This window comes from Stegodyphus dumicola, chromosome 2, assembly GCF_044657685.1.
Source record: "Stegodyphus dumicola isolate Sdum_Otavi_A_Nest chromosome 2, ASM4465768v1".
Lineage (NCBI taxonomy): Eukaryota > Metazoa > Arthropoda > Arachnida > Araneae > Eresidae > Stegodyphus > Stegodyphus dumicola.
This window is the reverse complement of record NC_140769.1, coordinates 273,799,541-273,827,188: the sequence shown is the minus strand read 5'-3', so window position 1 is coordinate 273,827,188 and position 27,648 is coordinate 273,799,541. Positions and strand designations below refer to the sequence as shown.

Below are 27,648 nucleotides of genomic sequence, written 5' to 3'. Positions count from 1 at the left end.
TATCATACGTCATCTCGGTTTTCTCCAATCCCTAATTCCTATTCCTGGTATTCAAATGTGGTAGAACTGTAGTTTGATAAACAAACCCTGGCGAAAATGCTTTGAACAACAATCGCTGTGTTTGGTTAGCACAGTACTGCGGCAACATGACAATGGCATGACATGCATATTACATTAGATGAAAATATTTTCTGCACTTTGAGACTTTGATCCCAGAATGGAATTTTAGCTTTGGAACAGAGATGTGTAGTACCTGCGTTTATGCCAAATGCATATTTTAAATGTCGGCAAAACACTTTAGACTCTTCCACTTATTTAGTTTATTACAACTGTGCAATGGTAATTTTCTGACAGACGCCTTGTTAATGATTTCATTTTATGATATAAAATATATATTAAGAGCATAAACAAAACATATTAATATACTATTGTAATTTTCTGTTTCAGATGTTATAAATCATAATCAAATATGGTCAACTGGATCAACAATAACTGTAAGCTCCAAAACGTTTTTAGTTTGTCAAGGGTTCAATTAGAGGATTGAAAATGAGAATAACTGTCGTATATTTCATGGGTTTTACATGTATATTATATGTGCAAATAAGGCTTCATCCATGCCATGTGCAATTTTTAGCCCAAAGGGGCAATTTGCTCAGAAGGGCTATTAATTTCATTTTGGCATTTTGCGTTGGTTCACTATAAACGGCATTTCACTTTTCAAATTATTGCCACCCAATACTAGAGCCCTACATTATACTTAAAGAAATTAAATAATGAAGAATCTACATTAATGTATGTATATTTTTCGCGCTGTGAAAAAATAACGGTACTTGGATACATCAAATTTTGAATAACGTAGCCCTCCACTCGAATATGGGCATCTGGAAGCCCTAATGTGGAATTTCTTTTATTGTCGATTTCATATTTTATAGCACTTTAACGAATTTTTGATTAACAAACCCAACAATTTCAAAGCGAGCAATGTCAACATTGTGGGGAAAAAAAAAAAAAAAAAAATTCTCCAGCGCACTTGACTGGATATCCGAAATTTTAAATATATTCTCTTTTTAAATTATTTTGTGATACTGCTGTCGAATTGAATTTTATGGTATAAGTGCGAAGAACATGATATTTAATAAATAAAGATAACACACAAAATGTTAAAAAAACGCCCCCTTGGCGTAGTATAAAATCCGAATATTTTCAGATTCTTTTTTTGTATTTATTTTATTCAGTGAGTGTAGAAATTAAAGCGAAAATAAATCCAAACTGAAGTCGTCAACAGCTTTCAATCTTATGAAACGTTCTTTGATTAAACAAATTAATACGAGCATAAACCATATGCAAAATTAGATATTTTTAAGGCAATGTGGAAAAGAATGTGTCTTAGAATGCGAATCATGCAATTTTGCAATATGTTACATTATTTTAAAATCACGAGTGTTGTCATTAAATAAATTAATCTGTCTTCTCAACAGGACTCTTTGAAGGCTTTTGCATAAGACAGATCATCATCGCGTGGCCATGGATGATTTTCTTTGGGCCACTTATCTAAAAATTACAGTGTACATTTTATCAGCGATTTTAATATATAGTGTTCCAAATTTAATATTTGTTTCTTGTCTTTCCTTATTACGGTACAACTCTGATATACGCCCTAATTTCACCAAATGGGGCGATATGTGTTCTGCGCTGGTTTTTGGCGCGATTGCGTGTTGTATGGCAACCCTGTTGACGTTGAAAAATCTTTCACTGGAGTTCGTTGGTTCCCGTCATGCTTTGTGTCTGAGAAGCTAGGGGGGGGGGAAAGATTTAATGGTGAAAGTTGTTGAATTGAAGTTCGGCATAAGGAAATATCGTCGTGGCCATCTTGTTGAGGGGCAATGGGTATTTGGAGGTGTGGAAAAAAGGTATGGGAGATTATTTTTAGTGGCTGTGCGTGATAGAAGTAGGGATTTGTGATTATTTGTTATTTTATTTATTTGTGAACCATAGTATGAATTTTCTGGATAGTGTGTCTGGCTGTCATATAAATACGATAGTGATTACGTGGCGACATGTTAAAGGCGGTATGAAATTGGTATTTCTGCTGTTCGAAAAAGCATTAATGGTAAGTGCATCTTATGTTATTCTTGTTCTTATTTTGTTGAATGTTATGTTCATTTTTTTAGTATGAATTTCTGTCGTTATTGTTGGTTTTTTTGAATTGTTTGAAATTTATTTTAGTTATTTTGTTGATTAGTGCGTACCGTCTAAATTGTGCAATTCGTAGATGTTTTTTAAAGTTGAAACAGAACGCTGTGTACATGGTATTCTTTGAAATTTGTTGTTATGTTAATTTATTAAAGTGAGGTGTGCGTAGTTCGTAGATTCGTTTGTTGCCTAAATTGTGCAATTCGTAGATGTTTTTTTAAGTTGAAACAGGACGCTGTGTATATGTTGTTCTTTGAAATTTATTGTTGTTATGTTAATTTATTAAAGTGAGTTGTGCGTAGTTCGTAGATTCGTTTGTTGCCTAAATTTTGCAATTCGTAGATGTGTTTTTAAGTTTAAAGAGGATGCTGTGTACATGGTATTCTTTGAAATGTATTGTTATGTTTATTTATTAAAGCGAGGTGTGCGTAGTTCGTAAATTCGTTCGTTGCCTAGATCGTGCCGTTTGTAGATGTGTTTTTAAGTTAAAACATATGGCTCTGTACATGGACTCTTGTCAAATAATTTTGGTTAGAAACTTCACGGTTTTGCTATCTAAATTTTTTGTTTTTGTTTCGGATTTTTAGCTTAAATTGTGTGTTCGAAACGTGGTTTTTGCATTCGCGAAAACCGTGTTTTTGGAGAAATTTTAGGCTTAAAGTTCGAAATGTAGACAAAAAATTTAGATAGCAATATGGCAGCTTGGAGTTTCTCGCCAAAAATATTTGGCGAGAAATTTGGCGCCTTGAGGGTGCATATCAGAGTAGTTCCCTTATTGCATTCCCAAGTATTAATGTTCTTCGAACAATACTTTCCGTTAAATCTACCGTCCATCTACGTTAGGAAGTGTTCCTTCCATCAATTAGAAAAAAATTTTAATTTAGTTTAGTTTCAGCTAATTCTGATTTGTATAAAATTATTAATTTTGTACAGTTTCCTATTAGTTTAAATTGCCAGTCATTCTAGTAATCGCAAAGACTATCTAGCTTTTCGTCTAATTTCTGGCTAAAGTTGTCACAACACAATGTGGGGTTTAAAATAAAAGCTATTTATAAACAGGTTAATCTGACGGTTGCACGAAGTTGAACAGAAACAGACCTCTGCTACTCGCGAGTTATTCAAAACATAACTTTAGATTCAACTTAATGCGAAATACAAAATGAGCACACGCTCCTGGGGCCTAAATATTTGGAAAGCAAAAGCGGCTAGCGAAAATTTAAGCTGACCAATTAAATTTAACCAATAGGGAGGCTAGGCAGACAGAAGGTCGGACTTTTACTGTTAAAACCGCTGTCTTCTTAAATTATTTAAAATATATCACTGAAAATACAATCGATAAGGTGAACTGCTTTCACGAACATAATCTCGTTTAGTAACTCATGACATTTAAATTTAAGTCTCTACTCGTATGTTATTCGCTTAAAAATTATTCGATTGGGTCCCCTAAAAACCCCAGTCGCTCTTTAAAAGGAGGAGTATATAAGGTATTTCTCCCACCTTCCTAGCACGCCTTCGTGGTGTGGTGGTCTGCACGCAGGGTGCGTATTTCAGAAGTCCGCGGTTCAATTCTCGGTGAAGGACTTGCTCACTTTTCATCGCTCCTGGCTTCCAAAATACCTAATGTCTCTACACAGTGTTAAAAGTCTTGCATTTGTAAAGTAGTTAGGATTTTAAAGTAAGAAACACGAAAAATGATAGAAAAACGAAAAATAATCAGTTCCCTCGTCGGGACTCGAACCTGAACCTCTCGAATACGCGCCGAGTGTGCTACTGTTACACCACGAAGGCATGCAGAAGGGAAGGAGAAAATACCTTATATGCTTCCCCTTTTAAAAGGCGACAGGGGATTAGGGGAACCAGTCGCCAAATCCTGGTGGTGACGAATTATCATCCACCACCGTTTAGTTCGAGCTTCCCTGGAGAGTCATTAGGATTTTTGAAAAAGGAATCACGAAAAATGAGCAATGCCCTCGGCGAGACTCGAACCTGGACCTCTAGAATAGGCGCCGATTGTGCTACCATTACACCATGAAGGGCATGCTGAAAGAAATAATTGCAATTAGCAGATTTATTTCGGGCAATATTTCTTGACAAACAAATGATAATTTGTGACCAATCATGAAATCCCTAGACAAGAAGATACAAGAAGACAGCGTTACGAAAGTATACTATAGCTCTGCAAAGAGTGAATATATATTAATTTCAGCTTAACAGGGTATTTCTTTTTCTTTTTTAAACACTTAAAAATGATTTATATAGAAACTATGAAACAGACCTTTATGACTGACCCTTGATCTTTTAACTTCACCATGACTTTGAAGAATTCCCCCACAGTCTGAAATTATTGGTATTTGTGGTTTGTTTTCTTGCATACTTCGTAGCCGGCTATCAAAGTCAATAAAGCTTAAAAGAGCAATAACTTCTTCATTCCTGGCGAAGTTGAAAGAGAAAGGAGAAAAAAAATTTTGTTCTATTTCTGTTCTTATTTTGATATTTTCCTTGGAGTATTCGTCAGCGATATACAAACGAAAATTGTTGGAAAAGTAATTTAAGGTCTTTTTGCTCCACCGCGTAATGATTTCAGATCTAACGATAATTTGTTCCGAAAGACAATTTTGGGATTAAAAAGTTCTGTTAGATACATAATTGTCTTCAGTTGATTAATGCTTCTATATCATAAGATATTTTCTACCTCCTTTCCACATGCCTTCGTGGTGTAATGGTAGCACACTCGGCGAGTATTCGAGAGGTCAAGGTTCGAGTCCCGGTGAGGGCATTGCAGATTTCCTATGTTTTCTGACATTAAAAAACTTTTAATGACTCTACAATAGCGTCCGAATAAAAAAAAAAAGGGTTGGTGGATGCTGATTCTTTACGACCAGGATTTGACGATTGGATTCACTAATTCCTAGTCGCTCTTTAAAATGGGGAGTATATGAGGTATTTTCTCCCTCTTTTTCGCATGCCTTCGTGGTGTAACGATAGCACACTCGACGCATATTCGAGAGATCGAATCCCGACGAAGGTACTGCACATTTTTTACGCCTCCTATATTAAAAAACTTTATGACTCTACATGTTTTCAATCTAGTATGCAGTAGAAATTCATGATGAATATCAAATTTAGAACTTCCTTATCTGTTGATGTTGTATGCCGTTGTATCAAGTACTATATTATATTCATCCTAGGCAATTCCAGCCAGATATCAAAATTTATGTCCAAAATAAATTTCATTGTTTTTTTAGAATATGAAAGAAATGATTAATGTTTTGCGTCATCAAAGGTAGGGTGGTTGGGATCGGCATGGTGCGGAAATAGCTGTACCTCCTTATGTGGTTTATTTAACAAGTCGCATTTTTGTATTGCAAGTCCTACAACTGTGTCATTAATTTTTAAAAAATCTGAGTGGACACCACATGACTTCCTTGTACGGCCTATTAAATTACACATATTTTTGGCTGCAATTTCGTTTAAACTTATTCCCTCGAATTTAATTGCAGATATATTTCTCATTCAATTAATTCCTTTCTCACTTTGCGGCAAAACAAAAATGCATAAAAACTCAAAACTTCTCCATTAAAAATTGCAAAATACAGAAAAATATAAAGCACCAAATACAGTTAAAATAAGAAAGAAAAAAAAAAAAAAAAAAAAAAAGGATTTTTGGAATTAAAATTAGAGTCTCTACGCAAAAACAAGCAATTCAGCCAAAAGGCAAGAAGGCAGATTTTTCTGTGCGCAAATTTGAAAGTTTACTTTTCTTCCCACTTGGCAAAAAGGCATTAAAGTGCAGAAACTGACTTAATTCACTATTCTACTGAGAAACAAATAGCGATCCGTTAGGCTTAACTCGCCACTTAAACTTCTAAATTGTTGAAAACTTTACTGCTGTTGCATGCAGATTAACGCATAAAAACTTTAACTGAAGCATGAAAACCACGTAATTCATTCACTTTTAAAGAAAACGAAGCACAATTTTCAAACATATAAGAACAAAATATTAAGCTCACCGAGCCAGGTAACAAAGTCGGAATAAATAATTTATATATGCGAATGGTGCAGCCGATTGTAACGGAAAAGGGAGGTGCACAACTACATGTTATAGCAGTCCCATATACAAAATTTCAACGTTCTACGTCTACTCGTTCTTGAGTTATGCGAGATACATACGTGCGTACTTACGTATGTACAGACTTCATGTAAAAATCTCTTCTGAATTCAATCCTTTTTGGCGAAAACAATCCTTTACTCTATCCGTACGTACAGATGTCAAGCAAAAGCATTGTTCAAATTATTATTCTTTGAAATTGCATTATATGGCTGAAATGGGTATTATCGTTGAAATATGGTACCCAAAATGTTTCGCGATTGTAATGCTTCCTTTATTTTGTACTATAAAGTATAAAACTAGATTTACACTTGTTTGATTTCATCCGACAAAATTCGAAAATTTCGCAGTTTGAATGTTGATGAAATAGTGAAATTCTGAAGAAAAGTCACGAGTGATATATACAATGAACAACTTTTGAGAGTCAGTGCATTTTTGTTATATAACTTTTCAAAATGTTGTGGTTTTTCCCTTCACCCTAATGTATACCTTATGAAAAGAAAATATAAATATATAGCTAAACTTATAAGGTATTTATTTCTCCCGCCTTCTTAGCATGCCTTCGTGATGTAATGAGCACGCTCGACGCGAATTCGAAAGGTCCGTGGTTCGACTCCCGGCGAGGGCATTGCTCATTTTTCTCATCTCCTGCTTCCAAAAATCCTAATGACTCTACAGTGGCGCCCGAACTAAAAGGGTGATGGATAATGAATGATTCTTCATCACCAGGATTTGGCGATTGGGTCCTCTAATCCCCAGTCGCCCTTTAAAAGGGAGAGTATATAAAGTATTCTTCGAGCCTTTTAAGCATGCATTCTTAGTATAGTTCTTAGTTGTCACTAAGAAGCTTATTCGTAAGGGCGACTGAGAGGTCCGTGGTTCCAGTCCCGGCGAGGGCATTGTTAATTTTTCATGTCTCCTGCAACACTTTCTTCATTTTCTAGATGCTTTACAAATATGCGAATTTATATTATAATATCATCCTGATGTGAAAAGCGTGCCTGATATTCTTCCCGTCCCGCCGATACGATTTCCATTAGATGTTCAAAAGTTGCTGGAAGATTGCACAATTTCGAAATGCATTATTTTAAATTGTCAGAATCCTCGTTTTACAGTAAGTTTAATCTTTGCGCTTCAAAATAGATCTTCTGGATCAGTATGCAAGTGCCAATATCTGCTGTTCAAGTTGTAGTAAAAAATCATTTATTTCCTGCAATAGAGTCCAAACGAATAATCGATTCAAAACAAAAGAAAAATATTTTTCTTTGTTATGTTAATTAAAATTTAAGAATAAAATCGGATGGATTCATTCGTTTTTTAAACTAAGACGACAGGTGATGCTCAAAAATTAGAAGAATATTCAGCGGTTTCGTAAATCTTATATTCTCGTCAGAAACTAATTGAATTTGTCTTGTTTACACAAAGGGAAACCTCGAAAGTTTTACAAAATATGAAATAGATAGTAAAACAAATTTGAGGTGCCAAGATTCGGATGGAAACGTACATTATTTAAAATTCGATGGCTCATTATCCATCACCCTTTTAGTTCGGGCGCCACTGTAGAGTCATTAGGATTTTTGGAAGCAGGAGATGAGAAAAATGAGCAATGCCCTCGCCGGGAGTCGAACCACGGACCTTTCGAATTCGCGTCGAGCGTGCTCATTACATCACGAAGGCATGCTAAGAAGGCGGGAGAAATAAATACCTTATAAGTTTAGCTATATATTTATATTTTCTTTTCATAAGGTATACATTAGGGTGAAGGGAAAAACCACAACATTTTGAAAAGTTATATAACAAAAATGCACTGACTCTCAAAAGTTGTTCATTGTATATATCACTCGTGACTTTTCTTCAGAATTTCACTATTTCATCAACATTCAAACTGCGAAATTTTCGAATTTTGTCGGATGAAATCAAACAAGTGTAAATCTAGTTTTATACTTTATAGTACAAAATAAAGGAAGTATTACAATCGCGAAACATTTTGGGTACCATATTTCAACGATAATACCCATTTCAGCCATATAATGCAATTTCAAAGAATAATAATTTGAACAATGCTTTTGCTTGACATCTGTACGTACGGATAGAGTAAAGGATTGTTTTCGCCAAAAAGGATTGAATTCAGAAGAGATTTTTACATGAAGTCTGTACATACGTAAGTACGCACGTATGTATCTCGCATAACTCAAGAACGAGTAGACGTAGAACGTTGAAATTTTGTATATGGGACTGCTATAACATGTAGTTGTGCACCTCCCTTTTCCGTTACAATCGGCTGCACCATTCGCATATATAAATTATTTATTCCGACTTTGTTACCTGGCTCGGTGAGCTTAATATTTTGTTCTTATATGTTTGAAAATTGTGCTTCGTTTTCTTTAAAAGTGAATGAATTACGTGGTTTTCATGCTTCAGTTAAAGTTTTTATGCGTTAATCTGCATGCAACAGCAGTAAAGTTTTCAACAATTTAGAAGTTTAAGTGGCGAGTTAAGCCTAACGGATCGCTATTTGTTTCTCAGTAGAATAGTGAATTAAGTCAGTTTCTGCACTTTAATGCCTTTTTGCCGTTATTCTATCACAATGTTTGAAACATACATACATTTATGCCGATTCTTCATTATTTAATTTCTTTAATACAGGGCTCTAATATTTGGTGGCAACAATCTAAAAAGTGGACCGACATTTTCAACGCAAAATGCCAAAATGAAATTAATAGTCCTTCTGGTCATTTGGACTAAAAAAGCTTTCAGATTTTACATTACGCCCAAAGGGGCTTTTATTTAAGTTTTTTGTGTTATCTTTATTTATTAAATATTGTGAGTTTCGCACTTAAACCATAAAATTCAGTTCAGAAGCAATATCACAAAATAATTTTAAAGTGAGCATATCTTCAGAATTTCCGAAACACAGTCTCGCGCGCTGGAGATAAAAATGTTTCTTTTTCGTACAGTGTTGCTAATTCTAGCTTTTAAGTCGTCGAGTCTGTTATTCAAAAATTCGTTGAAGTTTTACAAAATATGAACTAGAGCATAAAACAAATTCCAAATTCCAAATTAGGGCTTCCAGATGCCTATATTCGGTGGAGGATTACGTTATTCAAAATTGGAGGGCTCTAGGTACCATTTTTTTTATCACAATGCGAGAATCATGCATACATTTATGCAGATTTTTCATTATTTAATTTCTTTAAATATAGTACAGGGCTTTAATATTTGGTGGCAACAGTTTGAAAAGTGAACCGACATTTGTAGTGAATCAACGCAAAATGCCAAAACGATATTAATAGCCCTTCTGGGCTAAAGCCCTTTGGGCTAATAAAATGATTGTACTGGAAAATGGCGAGCCTAATATAGTGCAAGGTACTTTATATAAATAGAAATGATACTAGAAACCACTAAAATTAATTGTTTCTTTAAGACTGCAATGCAGGATGTCCTAAAAAAAAAAAAAAAGCAACTTTTGAAATGCTATTTCTCTTCCATTATGTTGGCAGCATTGATCGTTGAACGATTTTCATCTGTTGTCTTTTGTGGTTAGTTGGCACACCCTGCCTGGATGATTTTTTGCAACGGTGAGTTGAATTGACCACCCAGATCATGTGATTTGATGTCATTAAATTTCTCTCTCTATGTGTGGGCCCGGATATTTGAAATCAAATGTGTATACTAGTGTACCACGATCACTTCCAGAGCTCAAAGCCGGATTCAGGGAGAGACTGGAACTGGAGTTTCAAGTATGCTGAGAAGATATAGAAATTTCATTGAAAGAATATGCCTGCAGAGTCGTCGAGGGCATTTGAGTAATATCATATTTCATACGTAATCACAGGTAGCATACACCGCAAAAATATGTAAATTACTTAATTTCAATAATAAATATGTATGTTATTATGCACTCAAAAGTTGCTTTTTTTATGGAACATATTTTATTTATCAAAATTCATGTACTGCTCTGTCTCTTGTTCGTAAAACTGGATTTGTTTCTCTATTTTTACTTCCTTGTACGAAGTAAAAAGGAAGTATTGTAATCGCGAAAAGTTTCAGGCAGCATATTTCAACGAAAATATCCATTTTGACCGCTATCGAATGCAATTTAACGATGTTTTTGCGTGATATCTGTACGTAAGGACAGAATAAAATACTCTTTTCCTTCAAAAAAATTATAAAACTGCTTTAAAATTAATTCTGAAGAGAATTTTTCGTGGCTTGTGTACGAACGTATGTACGTACGTATCTCGCATAACTCAAAAACGAGTGGCCTCAGAACGTTGAAATTTTGTATATAGGACTGCTATAACGTGTAGATGTGCATCTCGTATATTGGTTGTAATCGGCCGCACCAAACGTATATAAATATATTTCTGTTACCCGGCTCAGTAATCTCAGTTTCTTTACTGTTATATGTTTGTAAATTGTACATTTTTTTCTTTAAAAATGATTGAATTATGTTGCTTTTATTTTCCGGTTAAGGTTTTTATGCCTTTAGTAAATCTGTATGCAATAGTTTTAGAATTATCAACAATTTTAAAGTTGTCTAAGTGCTGCTAAGCTTTTTTTTTTTTTTTTTTTTTTTTTTTTTTTTTTTTTTTTTTTTTATGGCGGCCGTTGATTATTTGATTATTTGAAACAGGAGACTAGTGGATTTGTTGCCAATCTAGAGAAACTTAGCTTCGCAACAACAAAGATAACGCATTCATTTATTATTGCCAATTAAATCATGCTTAATCCTTTCTGGTATTTTTTCGAGGAAATAAGTGTTTAAGATTTACTTCGTAATTTTTTATATAGATATTTTGAGTTTTTATGTAATTTTGCCTTGTCGCGAAGTGAAAACTGAATTAATTGAATGAGAAATACTCAATCGTCTGTGAAAAACTGTTTCTTTTTTGTTTGCTTAATTTCTTTTATACATCATTCTAGCTTTATTACAGTATTTGAATAGAACATGTGGCAACGATTAGATAATTCTATTCTTTAAATGATATAAATTTTGTGCATTCTGAGTTATAATATGAACGAAATATAATACTGTTAAGTGAATCTAGCGCCAGTGTGTCGCTATGGTAAACAAATACTAGAGTGAATTTTAAAGAATGCATTTATTCTATTGTACTTTATGCCCTGTCGGCGAAGTAGATTTAATTCAATCAAATATGTTTAAATTAAATGCAAGAAAAAATGCTTATAATTTAATATTTCGTATAAGGCAGTCATGTGGTGTACACATCAGATTTTTTATGTGATGCTTTTGGACGCTTGCCTTACCTTCCAGCAGTAATATACAATCTTACATTCTAACGATCCTAATTTCTTTCATTCATTTATTGAGTATGTAGAAGGGAGGATTTTATCGCTACCTTATTAATGTGAAAAACCTTTTCTGGAAAATATTTGAGTGGGAAAATAAAAGCATTATACTCACTGACAAGCCTATATATTTGAGTTTTGTAACTCGTCTTCAAGTGCTCACGTTCAAGTATGCCTTAGATGAGGACTTTTCTTCTTGCTCATAAAATTAATAATGAAGCACCTTAGAAAAATTGAATTACTTTTCAACCTCATTCATTGCAAAAACGAAGTTTTCAGCTAATATATTTTCTAGCACTTTGTACTGGGAAAATATCTTCCAGCATTTTGACTTTGGGTACGTCAAAAAAAGTTTGGAAAGAGTACCTAAACTACTGTGTTTTGTATAAGTTTATAAATGTCTTATAAACTGAGTTTTATGTTACAAAATATTAAAGGAATTTTCTTTTAACTTGATGTAAAATATTTTGTAATCGGAAAGAAATTTTCCGATGTTTTTATTCCCATTCAGTTTCTAAAGTGCTTCTTTCTAAAGTATTCTTCGCATACAAAATATGGCATTTTTAGTAATATAAATATTGTACCAGACCAACAAATCGGCACAAGATTTTAAAGCTTGTGAAGTAATCCATAAGAAATAGTGCATTTTACAGGCCCAAGATTATATAATTTTATAACTTGGAGGCATATTAAGTATGGCTAACTGGTACAAAAGGTTTATTAAATATGGCTAACTGTTCTCAATCATATTACTCACTAGTAGAGGAGGAGAATTGTTCAATACATGATAAGCAAATAATAACACACTGGAACTTTCAAAAATTTAAATTAGAATTGACAAAACGGCCTACTTGAAAAAAAATTCAAAGACAAAATTGTCAAAAGTACATACTAGAACTGACAAAAAGACTAGAGGACCATACAACACCTCTTTGCATCCAACAAAACAAAAGAAAGTCTAAAATATTCTGAAAAATGATTCATATACAAAATGATTTTTGCATGTATTCAGCATATAATCTCTGCATAAAAAAAAAAAAAAAAAAAAAAAAAAAAAAAAAAAAAAAAAAGCTTTTTGCATTTATGTATATAATCATGTTATATATATGTTTGTAAATGTATTGTTATATGTAAGCCATTATGTATTAATATGTTATATATTTACCTTTATGTACTCTATTTGCCATTATGTTCTATATTTACCATTATATATTCCATTATGAAAGGCACTATATGTCACAATTATATTGTAACCGTACGTAAAAATTGTAAATATGTCAAAATTCTTCAAAAAATAATAATGTTCAAATAAAGGACAGATATTGCAGCTGGGTAATACCCACATTACCAATGGTTAAACAATGGCTGTTCGCTGCACTACAACTTGAATCTGGTACAAAAGACCATTCCTGTTACGCAAAATCACAAATGCATTGAATTTTAAAAATCTGATCTATACACTACATGGCTTCTTTGTACGGAATATTAAATTATACGCATTTTTTCCTGCATTTCATTTAAACTTATTTCCTCGAATTTCATTAGAGATATATTTCTCATTCAATCAGTTCAGTTCTCACTTCGCGGCAAGGCAGAAAATACATATAAAATTCAAAATATTTTCAATAAAATCTTGCGATTTTATTTTAATTTTATTGTTTATTTTAATCTTTAAAGATAAAAAAATGAAACAGCAAATGCAGTTAAAACAATAAAAAATATTTTTTAAAATTAAAATTACAGTTTCTATGAGCAATTCGGCCAACACGCAAGAAAGCAGAATTTTCGGTGCACAAAACTAAAAGGTTTCGTTTTGATCCCGAAATCGATTCACTAAGCTAATTGCTAAGTTTCAAGTGAAACTTAGCAATTAGAAATGAAACTTAGCAACTCGGCAAAACTGAAAGTGCAGAAAGATTTAATTCACTAAGCTAATTGCTAAGTTTCAAATGAAAACAAATATGGTTGCTAGGATAGAAAAAATTAGGCCTAGCCGCACTTAAACAACTTTTAAATTGTTGATAATTCTGTAACTATTGCAAGCAGATTAACTAAAGGAATTAAAAAACCTTAACTGGAAGATAAGAACAACCTAATTCAGTCATTTAAAAAATAATGCACAATATACCAACATATAATAATAAAAAACAGAGCTCCCAGAGCTGAGTGTAGGTCGGTATATATATATATACAATACATATATATATAACTATATATATATATGTATAACATACATATATATATATAACACTCAGCTCCATATATATATATATATATATATATATTTATTTATGTACTCTTGGCTCGGCCGATTGCAAACCAAAACGGGAGGTGCACAACTACATATTATAGCATTCCTATATACAATGTTTCAACGTTCTGATACTATTCGTTTATGAGTTATGCGAGATACATTCATACGTACGTACGTGCGTACTCACAGACTCCACGAAAAATTCTCTTCTGAATTCATTTTAAGTTAGTTTTATAATTCGTCCTTTATTCTGTGCTTACGTACAGATGTCAAGCAAAAACATCGTTATATTGCATTTGATAACGGTCAAAATGGATATTTTCGTTGAAATATGGTACCCGGAATTTTTCGTGATTACGATACTTCCTTCACTTCGCACAAGGAAGTAAAAAGTAGTTAAATGTTCTTCATTTGTAGTAAAATTAATGAAAAAACTTAATCATTTTATTTATCTTTATTTCTTTTTGATTAATTTAAAGTTCAGTAACCAGCTATTGATGTTATATTTCATTTCACGTTTTAATTCAGTGTCTAAACAGACATCAATAAAGAAAAACTATCCTATAGTTGCTAGTAATAAGTCTTGGAATTCTGGATAGTGTGGATAATTGTGCATGTGTGCCTCCTGAAATAATCACTCCGAAGAAAAATATTGTAATTTCCTTAAGTCATTTACAGAATAAACTCTAAAATGCAAGTTAGCCAACTCACTTTTAATCGCTAACCGTCACAGCTTATTAACAGCCAACTCGTGCTAGCTCTTGTAGGCGTGTTTATATAGTGCAGCACAACCGTCCGGAAATTTCAAGAAAAATCTGTTGTGGGTTTCAAAAATCTGCTTCCCGAATCTTCCAGAAAATCTCCACGTTGGTGAGAAATGACCAAACATAGCCAACTTGGAAACAAGAATTATCACACCATGGCTCTTCAGAAGCGTATATGCTCCTATCTGTTTTTACAATTTAAACGTTTATGCACTAAGAATTAAAAGATCTGCAACTCTGTAAGAGAAATAAATACTTATATATAGAACATGTGGCCCCAAATTTAATTACGTACAAAATAAGCCCTAAATTTATTATATAAAAGGAACAAATAAATAAATAAAACAATACAAAATATTACAGAAATATATAAAAGTAACAATGCAATCAAATGAATTTAAATATATACTCCAGAAATTTCAACAACATTTTACCTAATATGGAATAGCCAAAGGGAACTAACCATCTCAGAGGTTTCCCGCTTTCAACCGCTGCAAACAGAGAGAAAGGTTCTTATGTTCATAAATATATTATCTTATTATTTTGCTTATACTATCGCTCCCCGTTTTGCCAGCTCCCTCTTAGGAAGTAATTTAGTAATGCATATAGTATAAGAATAGGGTACTTGAAGTTAAGGGAAAGATTAAGGAGGTGACCGTTGACTGTCTTACCACATTTTTCGGCCAGCATCTAAATGGACTTGAAACTGTCAAAATTTGCCTAACTTCTGCATTGCTTATAAGTTTTAGATAATCAGAATAACGAAAAATTTTACTATAAATACAATTGCAATCCAACTATTCTCTCATTTTCTCTGCCTACGCTTGCTAGCTAAAGGACGTCTCTTGCTTGGCTGCTTCTGTTAAAAATGTAATGCGTTATTATCAAAATTGTGGGGTATAGATTGTCCCCATTGTGATATGCCATGCGAAAGGGCAATCAACAAGTACGAAATGATATTTTCAGTGATCTTCTAACATAAATCCATTCGCAGCTGCAGAATAATATCTCCTCTAGTCAAGCACTCATCTCATATCAAATTACGGCAAGGATCTAAATTATATCAATATACACTCATGTCCATAAATTAAGGATAATTTGGAGTCACGCGGAAATCGAACCCTAAAATAAACATATCACCTGTAAAATCCCTACACACATCTTCAAGAATCATATGCAAATTTCAGGAAGTAACCAGATGACACCGATGGTACGTCACAATGACGAGAGCGTAAGAGAGTGATACGTAAGGAATACAGGCAAAGAAGTAAAATTGTTCGCAGGCGCTTTATAAGCATTTCAGTGCAATAACCGAATAGTTATGACACAAAGGACGCATTTGGATGATTTTTTACGTGGTAGAATTATCGGCCGTCTGGAATGGGGGCGTACCCAACTGGAAGTATCAGACGAACTTGGAATTGCCCAGAGTGTCATCTCCAGGCTTTGGCAACGATTCCAAGATGATGGTAATGTGAGTAGACGTTACAGCACAGGTCGCACCAGAGTTACAACGCCGAATGAGGACCGGTATTTGGCAGTTACTGCCGAAAGAAACAGGCGGAGCACAGCCTCAGACCTGTCTCGTCATCTCTCTTCAGCCACTGGTACGACAATTTCAAGGCAGACCGTGTACAGACGCTTAGGGCAGCTTGGTCTATATGCTCGTAGACCTGTCAGATGCATTTCACTTACTGCAGCTCACTGTCGCCTGCGGTTAGCCTGGAGTAGAAAGCATGCATTGTGGACACCGCAACAGTGGGCTTGTGTGATGTTTTCCGACGAGTCCAGGTTTAGCTGGCAGTCTGATTCTCGCCGGACTTTCATATGGAGAGCTCCAGGTACCCGTTACCACAAAGAAAACATCATTCAACGACACCGTTACGGTGGTGCTGGAGTGCTCGTTTGGTGTGGAATTATTCTGGGTTCTAGAACTGACCTGCATGTTCAAATTGGAACCATGACAAGCCAAATCTCTTGGGACGTCATTCTGGAACAACATATAGTACGTTTGTTTCGGGGCGCCATGGGCGCACAATTTCTGTTTATGGATGACCGTCTTCACCGTGAAAGCATAAGTAAGCGAATGCTTTCAATCGGAGGATATCACCCGTATGGACTGGCCAGCATTCTCACCGGATCCAGTAGAGCACGTGTGGGACATGCTTTTCTGACGAGTTGCAGCCCGTCAACCTCCTCCTACATGTCTACCGGAACTTCGGAGAGCATTGCTTTTTGAGTGGTGTAATATCCCCCAAGGTCAGATCGATAATTTGATACTCAGCATGCCTAGGCGTTGTACGGACTGTATTGCATCGTCTGGGAGACATACAATGTATTAACAATCATACCAACCATGTAATATTGTTTTTTTTGTAAATGGTTTTTTTTTTTTTTTTTTTTTTTTTTTTTTAATTTGCTCCAGGGAGAAAAAATTGCTAATTTTTTTAATAATATTAAACATATAGCATCTTTTTTTGCTTTTTACCTTTTGTTTAATAAATAAGCTTTACAAATGAGTCAAATTTGTTTTGCTTGTAACTCTTCCTTTGCCTGATTTTGCATTATCCTTAATTTATGGACATGAGTGTATATATATATATGTAACGTATAACAAAATACGATGGCTACTGTATGACTAATGACTGATTGGCGACTTTAAAATTTAGAAGCCTTAAAATTCTAGACGATTCAGTCGACCTTAAAATTCTAGATTTACGCTCTTCCCTAAATTCATATGTTTTTCTAATTCGAGATCTTTCCACGCTACGTAACACTTAACCTTTCCAGCACGCTACCTTTTAAAGTTGGAATTTCGATTAAAAAAGTTAGGCAGTTTAATTAGGCCTACAGGAGTACACAAGTAAAATTTTGTAAAGATAGCATTTATCGTATCAATTCTGTGGGTGTGCCCGAAGCGGGCGCATTGATTGAATAGAGCTTCAAAAATCGTGCTGAAACGAACATTGCTGGGAAGCGCGTAAAAGAATAAGAGATTTTGCCTACGATTAAAAAACACTAGATTCTGTGTGTGTGTGTGTGTGAATATGGCAAAGCCTCGAGGGCTATCTGCCTAAGAGGAGGGATGCCTTCGTGGAGGTCTTTCTAAGGGAAACTGGCTCATATAGACGTTACACATGGGGAAAACCACGAAAACGCCCATGCAGCCAGCCCGTTCGCGGGATTCGAACCTCGGACCGAACTAGCAGATTTAGCATTACCCATAGTGTGCCAAGAGGAGATCTGCTACTCTATACCCGCCTAAAAAGCTCATTTTTGGTTATATGATGATTACATGCTTATGAATGGAAAAAAAAGTAACTTGGGTATATGATATTTACATTATTTACATTTCATACTTACACTTTAGTCTATCTTATTCACCGTTTTACTTTTCGAAGAAAGTGACACCACGTTTAAAAAAGCACAACCCAATATTGCATGTTTTGCACATGTGCTGGGATCCGAATCAGATTCACTATTTGAAAGCAATTCGTGTAGCACTTTCAGTGCTTTAGAAATGGTCAGCCCTCTCCGATCCGTTTAGAAAATAATTAAAAATCCGAAAAAACTAATATTATATCTACAATTTAAAATTATAAACTATAAAATAAAAATATAAATGTCTACAACTTAAAACTATTAAACTTAGCGCTAAAAACCTTCTTTGAACCAAAGCGAAAGAGAAAAAGAGAACTGCTCTAGTGAAAAACCAAACAGCTAATTGATAAAATTATCCCTTACCTTCAGAAAATCACCCCAACAATTTCTTAGCTGATAACCAAACCTCCCCCAAAAAATCTGATGTGTACACCACATGACTTCCTTGTACGGAATATTAAATTATACGCATTTTTTCTTGAATTTCATTTAAATTGATTGGATTGAATTAAATCTACTTCGTCGACAGCGCATAAATCACAATAGAATAAATGCACTCTTTAAAATTCACTATATTTGTTTACTATAAGGACACTCTGAATGCACAAAATTTATATCATTTGAAGAATTATTGTTGCCACATTTTCTATTCAAATACTATAATAAAGCTAAAACGATGTATGAAAGAAATTAAGCAAACAAAACAGAAAAGAAACAGTTTTTCACAGACGATTTAGTATTTCTCATTCAATTAATTCAGTTCTCACTTCGCGACAAGGCAAAAATACATAAAAACTCAAAATATCTGCATTAAAAATTACGAAGTAAATCTTAAACACTTATTTCCTCGAAAAAATTCCAGAAAGGATTAAGCATGATTTAATTCGCAGTAATAAATGAAGGCGTTATTTTTGTGTTGCGAAGCTTAGTCTCTCTAGATTGGCAACTAATCTACAATTCTGCTGTTTCAAATGTAAACAAATATGTCCGCCATGTTATTTAAAACTTAACCGCACTTAAACAGCTTTTAAATTGTTGATAATTGTACAAATATTGCTTCCAGAATTACGAAAGGCTTAAAAACCTTAACCGGAAGATAAAAACAACATAATTCAATCATTTTTAAAGCAAAAAATGTACAATTTACAAACATATAAGAGTAAAGAAACTGAGATCACTGAGCCGGATAACAGAGTGGATATATATATAAATATATTTATATACGTTTGGTGCGGCCGATTGCAACCAAAATACGAGGTGCACATCTACATGTTATAGTAGTCCTTACAGATATCACGCAAAATCATCGTTAAATTGCATTCGATAGCGGTCAGAATGGATATTTTCGTTAAAATAAATTGCCTGAAACTTTTCGCGATTACAATACTTCCTTTTTACTTAGCACAAGGAAGTAAAAAGGGAAAAGAAGAAAGAGAAAAACAGGATGTGGACCCACCTTTCTATGTTAATGAGCTGACCGATGAGCTGCAGAGAAACAAAGATACAGCTGCCTCTCAGTGACCTAGACTCTCAGTGAGTTCAATCTGGAAACACCTCGGTTCGCCGTTCAATTTTAGGCAAGATTTCGAGGTAAAAATTTAAAACTAATATAGAATAAGGAGATTAGCATACAGCCAAAAAAAATAACACAGGAATTTCCTTTCAAATAATTCCTTTTATACCCTAAAAAGTCTGGAAGATTTCTTTGAAAAATGAGAGTCTACTAAACATACTAAACATATAAACTACTAAACTACTAAACATACTAAACATACTAAACATGGCTAAAATATATGGAATTGTTTGTATTGAGCTGTCATCTACTATAAATAAAGAAGGTTCAGAGTAACCTATAGTAATCTTCAAATCTTTTTTCATTCAATTTTTCTGTGCGTACAGAAGGAAATCTTTAGGTGACCAGACACACCGTGCGCAAAGGGTTAATGCAGATACCTCTTGACCAATTAAAATAATTGGAAACCAAAACTTTTAAAACTCGGAAGTGAAATTTTTATGTTAGATGTAACAAAATACGATGCCTGCTTTAAGAATAATTCGCGACCTTAAAATTAACGGTTCTAGATTTTATGCTCTAACCTAAATTCATCTGTTCTCCGAAATTCGAGATCTTTCCATGTTTCGTAACACTTAATGCAGATACCTCTTGTCCAATCAAAATAATTGTAAACCGAAGCTTGTCTAACTCGAACTGAAACATTTTTGTCCCTCCCTTCTTCCTTTGAATTGCGGCGTCCTCTTTCGCTTAGGCTTTTCCGCTGGAAAGACACTCCTCATCCACGCTACTGCTTACTTGCCTGACCACTTTAAAACCCGTGTACATAGAAATAACTATGATTGAAAAATATCTTAACTACAGAGAGATGATCTGATGTGAATTATCCTGCAATAAAATTATGTTTCGAAAACCGCCACATCTGGAAGTTTTTGGTTAACGCAATTATCCTTCCAACTACGCAATAAAGTGTCTTCGGAGGCCAGAAATTAAAGTACTGGATTCCTTCATCTACGCTTTAAAACATTACATATATATTCACTCACATTTGGTATTGCCGATTGCATTAGGAAAGACAAGTGCACAGCTAGATGTTACAGCAACTCCATATACAAAAAAATTCAATACTCTACGGCGGTGAATCATTTACGAGTTACATGAATCACATACATACATTCGTACGAACGTACGTATAAACGTCACGAAAAATTCCCTTTAAAATCGATTTTATAAACCGTTTTGGAAACCATAGTCCTTTATTCTGTCCGTACGTATACGTCACGCAAAAAATCTTCCAAATGGATTCGGCAACGGTCAAAATGTATAGTTCTGTTGAAATATGGTACCCGAAATTTCTCGCGATTATAATACTTCCTATACTACATACAACGAACTAAAAACGGTTATAAATCTTACAGCTCATCTGAGTTCGTAGTTGTTGCCACTAACATCGTCTCCGTAAACAAACTTCAGTCTTCTGTTGAATGTCGGATAAACCGCAACCTTCTTTTACCAGGAACTCAATGGCGGCACATGATTTGTGCTCCGTATCTGTTATTTGCTTGTAAAAGGGTTATTACAAACTAGTTCTGTACGAGTGTTTGGACATGAAGAATTTGGACATTCTATGACAGTTAACAAAGATGTTATACCGACCGTTAACTAGTTTCGATATGACCCTCATATAAAAACTCAGTTGTAGCATGATTTTGAGAATTAGAAGTGGAACCAGCATTTTTGATTACACGAAAACATAATTTCATATTACCCATCAGAATATTGTTTTCATACTCATGAAATTGGTTTATTTATACACATAGACATTATTGATAATTTCTTAATATTTTAGTAAGATTATCTGTATTCTTTTAAAGCTATAACTTACTGTTTTACATCGCAATGTTTTATTCTTAATGATAGTTTAAAGAGAAATAATGTTAAAAGGACTTACATGTCTTCTTTTGCTAAAATCCATTCTATTATAAATGAATATTTATGAATTTATTTGGACTAAAATTTCAAACTGTGTTTCTTCCAAGGTTCTTGGTGTCTCCGAGAGAGAATTTTTAGACCAGATGGGAGTTTACTTTGTATCATTCGTAGGCCAATATGGCTACGATAGAGTACTTGGTGTCCTAGGTAGACATATGCGAGATTTTCTGAACGGATTGGACAACTTGCACGAGTACCTTAAGTTCAGCTATCCCAGGATGAAAGCTCCTTCCTTTTTCTGTGAAAATGAAACATCCTCTGGTCTAACATTACACTATCGAAGCACCAGAAGAGGATTCCTGTGGTATACCATTGGACAAATTCGGGTGAGTTCTGATAAAATTCTGACAGTTCGTATTTTATACTTCTCGAACGGGATTTGATTTTCGATCATGTTATTACTACTATACGAAATGAGAACTAAGAATTATAAGTTTATTATTTAATGGACGCCCAGACGGTATAGTGGTTAGGAAAGCCTGACTGCGATATCGAACGGCCCAAGTTCGAATCACGCAGAATGCATTGGATGTAAAATTGTCTGGCCCTTCATAGGAAGTAACAGTTGTCTCCTATTAGGTGCCTCCACAATAAAATGGTCACCACTTCTGGCCTTAGGAGTGACCAATGACGTTATAGGCAAGTGCCCGCCATTTGGGAAAAAATATTTAATACATCGTAAATCTTCGCCTTAAATAAATATTATTCTTCCTTTGCATTAATATCTAAAGTAATAGAATAGAAGAAAAACACGCCAATGTGGCAATCAAAATCGCAATAACAACCTTGTATTTAGCGTATATATACGAGTATGTTACCGTAAAAGACCAAAATTGGAGAATGTCGACTTTCACCGGAGAATATCAACATTCACCAAATACGTCGGTGAAAGACCGAATATTACACTACATTCATGTATATTCGGACCCTCACCGGTGTATGTCGACAATCACAGATATGTTCTGGTGAAAGTCGAAAAGAGAGGTCATAAAGTGCCATAATAGTTTAAGTTGTTCAATAAATAAGATTTGAATCACATCATTTAGTAAGTTTTTTATGACTGTTATTTTATTTTCTCATTTAGAACGTACTGTATAATTGAGTAAGTTTTTAACTTCTATTATTTTCCTTTTTCATTTTGAATGTATTGTGTGCTTTAGGTTCTCATGTTCTTAAGTTCTTATTTCAAGTCTCAAGTGCGTTTATTCGCGACTGAATTACGGAGAAGAAAATATAATATTGTTATATGTTCAACATTCACCATTAGTACATGGTGAATGTCGACATTGACCGGTATAAGTCAGAAATAAGAGTATTTAGAAAATATTTCGGACATACACAAAGAGACTATGTGAATGTTGACATTCACCGGTGAAAGTCGACATTCTCCAGATTTTGGTCTTTCACCGTAACATATCTATTAAAACACTCAATCGATTTTGAGGGCAGCTAAAGGTCCCTCCTCATCAGGAGAACGAAATTACTAAAAAGGGGGGAAAAAGGAAGAAAGAATTTTGCCGATGCTTTATTTTTCTTCTTTTTTCCCCTTTTTAGTAATTTTGTTCTCCTGATGAAGTGGGACTTTTAGCTGCCCTCGAAATCGATTGTTTTAATATATATACGCTAAATACAAGGTTGTTATTGCGATTTTGAATGTAATGTTAGATAATTGTTACATCAAATGTATCTAAGGTCATCTAGAAAGTGATGTGCGAGTTTGTTCCACATATTAAGGAAAAATAAGTCTTATTTCAAAATGAACTGATATGTCTTAAAAGCTTAGTAAAAATGGTGTAAGGTAAAAAAGTTTTTGAAATAAAATTGTTGCATAATAAGTTTGACATTTAGTGTCCGTTTCTGGGGGATTAGATTTGTTTAAATAAATTAGTTAAAATAAAGATCTTAATTAGTAAAGTAGGATATAGTAAGCGTCGTTTTCAGTTAATTTAATTTTCTTAAACTTAGATATAAGTTTTCTGCTGAGCTTTAAATCTAATTCATGGAGTTTTTAATTTTTATTACCTTAACAAGCTTATGTTCTAAAAAATAAGGAAATTTCAAGAATAAATTTTCCTATAGCATATAGAATTACAAAACAGAGTTATTCATTTCTTGTTTCAAATTTCTGCTCATATGACTAATAATTTAAGCTTTAGTGTAAAATTGGAGTTTTATTATTTTATCAATTATTATTTTATCAAAACGCTACACTTGGGTTTAATTATAATTTTATTCTAAAATAGCTAGAAATTTTCGAAGTATATGTTTTCTAATACTTTTAAGGATTTCCTTCGGAATGCCAAAATGCAGGTATTTTCTCAACTCCCATATCTTAAAAAAAATTTTTTTTTAGAAAAGTAATAATTACCTTTGGCAAGTTTTATTAAAAACAACATTTTAGAACCTTAAACTTTATAAAACAAAATTTTAAGAAATATCGTTAATGCTCCATTATTTATCAGGAACTCTTCTTTTCACCGTGATCTAGAAGCTTCATTCACCTGGGATTATCTGCACAAATAATAACGTCAAGAAAGTCGGAAAGTCGTCAAGAAAGTCAAATAATAACCCAAGAAAGTTTCAGTATATAAATTCGTTGATTAGGGTGTCCGCCGATAACATCGCGGCAAAAACATCGCAGACGAAAACGTCGCGGAGAAAACAACGCAAGGCGAAAACGTCGTGCTACAAAACATCGTGGGAGAAAACATCGCAGTTCTAAAACATCGTGGTACAAAATATCGTCATCGAAAATAAAGCGGTTCAAAAACTTCGCAGTTTAAAAACATCGTCGTCGAAAATATCTTGGTAAAAAATAAAGTATCTACAAATCATCGCATGACGATAACATCGCACACATGCTTTTTTTCAGGCTTTAATAGTAATTGTAAATGGATATTCCTATAATGATTGAGCGCAAGATTTTTACTTTCATATTTCTTATTAACTAATACATTTTTGCTGATAAAGAAGGAAACTTAAGCATAGAAAAGTAATGCAACTTATAGCACTTAACAGAATTTTAAACTGACATAGTTAACTAACAAAAGTCATTAATAAATTACTTTTTTAAGCTTTTATTGGTAATTTTTCATGAAAAGTATAATCTAAAAAGAGCCAAAAAAAAAAAAAAAAAAAAAAACTTGTCTACGATGTTATCGTCATGCGATGATTTGTAGATACTTTATTTCTTACCACGATATTTTCGAAGACGGTGTTTTCAAACTGCGAAGTTTTTGAACGGCTTTATTTTCGACGACGATATTTTGTACCACGATGTTTTAAACCTGCGATGTTTTCTCCCATGTTTTGTAGCACGACGTTTTCGCCTTGCGTTGTTTTCTCCGCGACGTTTTCGTCCGCGATGTTTTCAGCTGTAACCGTTGATTAGGATGTCGCAGTATATAAAGCAGTCTATTAGGAAGATCGCTTGGAATATTTCTTACTCTAAATCTCGGGCCCCTGGTATGCTATTCCCCGAATCGCTTGCTATTCACTTTCTCTAAGATCGTAACTTGTAACTACCGCTCATTAATAACCCATGATTTTCAGATCTTCAATTTATCTTTCTGTGTATACTTTGCACACATTTTGCATTTTTGTACTTTCTTGTGTTGAACTTGATTCTTTTTGTTACATTCATTCATGCTTTAGAACTAGACATTTGTGTTTCTTCGTTGTAATAATTTCTTTTTTCGTTTACAGCGCCTTCTTTTCTACCCCTAAGTACCTCTTCGCTTTGGCGAAATGACGTATCTCTGTCGATTTTACATAATGCCTTGTGATTTGAGTAAAGGAGTCGAATCTTCATTGAAGTTTTTATGAGTCCCTTTAAGAGTTTATGCATTTTAACAGGCAAACATTCATTCCTTGATGCAAAAGCAACTTTGGCTTCGAGCACGACTTCAATACTACGGTTTACCATAAACCTTCATCGGTTTGCCTTCCACCACATTTCAAATCATGTTATCCGACTAAACAAAAATTAGCTTCATTTTATTCCTATGTTTTCCGTGCACTTCTCGAAGTTTGCTCTTCCAAATTGTCTCTTGATGAAGAATTAAATTATTTAAAAGCATTGACAGGGGCTCTTCACTCAACATTATTAATTAAGCAGTTAAAACATTCTCATCTCGACACACCAAAAGGTACTACACTTTTGTTTTAGGAGATTATAAGAATTCCGTTGTCATTACCTTCTTTCCATCAATTAACTATAAAGTTTCACGTATTTTACAGAAATTTAACTTTCGAGTCGTTTATTCTTCCATCAAAAATGTTCTGAGTTCCATACTCAAGGATCCCATTGCGGATATAAATTCCTGGACTGGCTGTTTACGGGATTCCTTGCCAGTGTGGTTTAATTTATATTAGTCAAACTAAGATAGCGTTAAAATTTCGCGTTAAGGAGCATGAGGCATATATTAGAAAAAAGGAAACACAGAAGTCTTCGGCTGCCCAGCATTGTTGGTCCGAAAATCACACTTTCTATTTTTCTGGAGCCAAAATTATTCAAAAAACATGTTCCATTGGTGAATTAGATTTTCCAAAGGCATTTCACAATCAAAAAAAAAATGTTTCTGTTCTAGTTAACGACCCCTAATTCCAACTCATCTTTGCCTTCAGCCCTTAAGGAAATTATGTTTTAGTTCTCGTTTCATCAACAGATGGCACCAGTAGCTTAACTGCTGTCCACTCTTTCTTATCTTATATAATCACTATATCTTATCTCGTTCATTTGCGCTTTAGCAGCTGAGGATGATGGTTCGTTAAAACCATCGAAACTAGTCCTGTAAAAATTTGAAAATATAACGGTGATTTTTGTTATTTGACTTATATGCATGGACAATCTTAAAAAAAGAAATATGTCATAATGTTTCTGTTTGGAATGCAGTAGGCTCCCAGGAATTCTTTAAAAAAAGAGTTATAATTTTTTTTCAAGAGTAGTAAGTTACCAATAACTGTTGGAATCTGATGTCTTATAAGTTTTTCATTAATTATCAGTAGATGGTTTATAATTTATGCTTAGTAATGTCCCAATGGCAAAAATAAAAATTATGTTGTCGTAGTAATTTTACTGCTTTGCTGTCTCAGTTTAATGAGCATTTTGTGGTGTTGCCATTTCCCAGTCACTCTTATGGAATAGGTTGTTAACATATTATTTTACAGAATGCAATTTATACGCGTTTGGCTTAATTATTTCATTTTGGTTTTATTAACAAAAGAAAATTACTTTTGATTATACTTTGCAAAATGTCTGTTTTATTTTACTAAAGGAAATTTTTGAAAATAAAAATAACATCTCCGTTTTTTAATAGGAAAGGAAAGATGTCTACAGGAGGGATAAAATAACTTGATATTGTTAACGAAATTTAAAATTTTATATAACTTTAAAACAATGGTAATTATAATTAGAAGTTGTCGATAGCGTTTCAGCAGATTGCATTTCATATTTCTATGAAGCCATTATGGTTTTTCAAAATATTAAGAAGGCCAATATTTAAAAATGTACTTTTTAAAATTTTTCTGTAAATAATTAAACAGAGGCTGTTAACTAAGTTCTTCTCACATATTACAGGCAGGTAGTTTTTTTGCTAATTATTTAAGTATATCTCATTTTTTTTAATAAAATGCAGCGAGTAAACATTTTCATATAATAATTACTTTTATGATATTTTAGCACAATTAAATGTAAAACGTAATGCTATATAAATGTTTAAACTGCAAGATTACTTATTAATGTGTAAGGATTATCTTAATTTATCTAACAGTTAATTTTTGAGTTAAAGATACTTTCCTATCTTTCTTTGATTTCAAGCTTACAACTTCCGGCCAGAACGTATTTTCAGAATCGCGGTTGAATGTAAATGAGGAGAGGAAGTATTTAAATGTGAAGTTCTACTGACTTCGGGAGAGAGTCATAGATTCTAAGCAGCACGCGTTAGCCTTTTGGCTATACTGCCTGTATAGCTACTTCTACTATCGGCCGTACTTTAGTCCCTTGATAGCTTCGTTAATTAGCGTTAAGAGGCTATATCTTTCTAGTTAGATTAGTTAAGTTTAATTTCTCAGTTTCCTGAGTTCAAGCCCGAGGGGAGGCTTCATTGTAGAACTCCAAGAAGGAGTATTC

At 33.7% G+C, this 27,648-nt stretch overlaps 1 protein-coding gene across 1 annotated transcript in view; it reads left to right on the top strand.

Annotated features, from left to right (window-relative positions):
• Nucleotides 1-27,648, top strand: part of LOC118195736 (soluble guanylate cyclase 88E-like) — a 323,641-nt gene that overhangs the window by 123,662 nt on the left and 172,331 nt on the right. Inside the window, exon 2 of the mRNA XM_085812164.1 lies at nucleotides 21,566-21,844. Within this exon, the coding sequence (XP_085668290.1) occupies nucleotides 21,602-21,844 (243 nt within the window). The 5' untranslated portion in view covers nucleotides 21,566-21,601. The remainder of the gene's footprint in view (nucleotides 1-21,565; nucleotides 21,845-27,648) is intronic.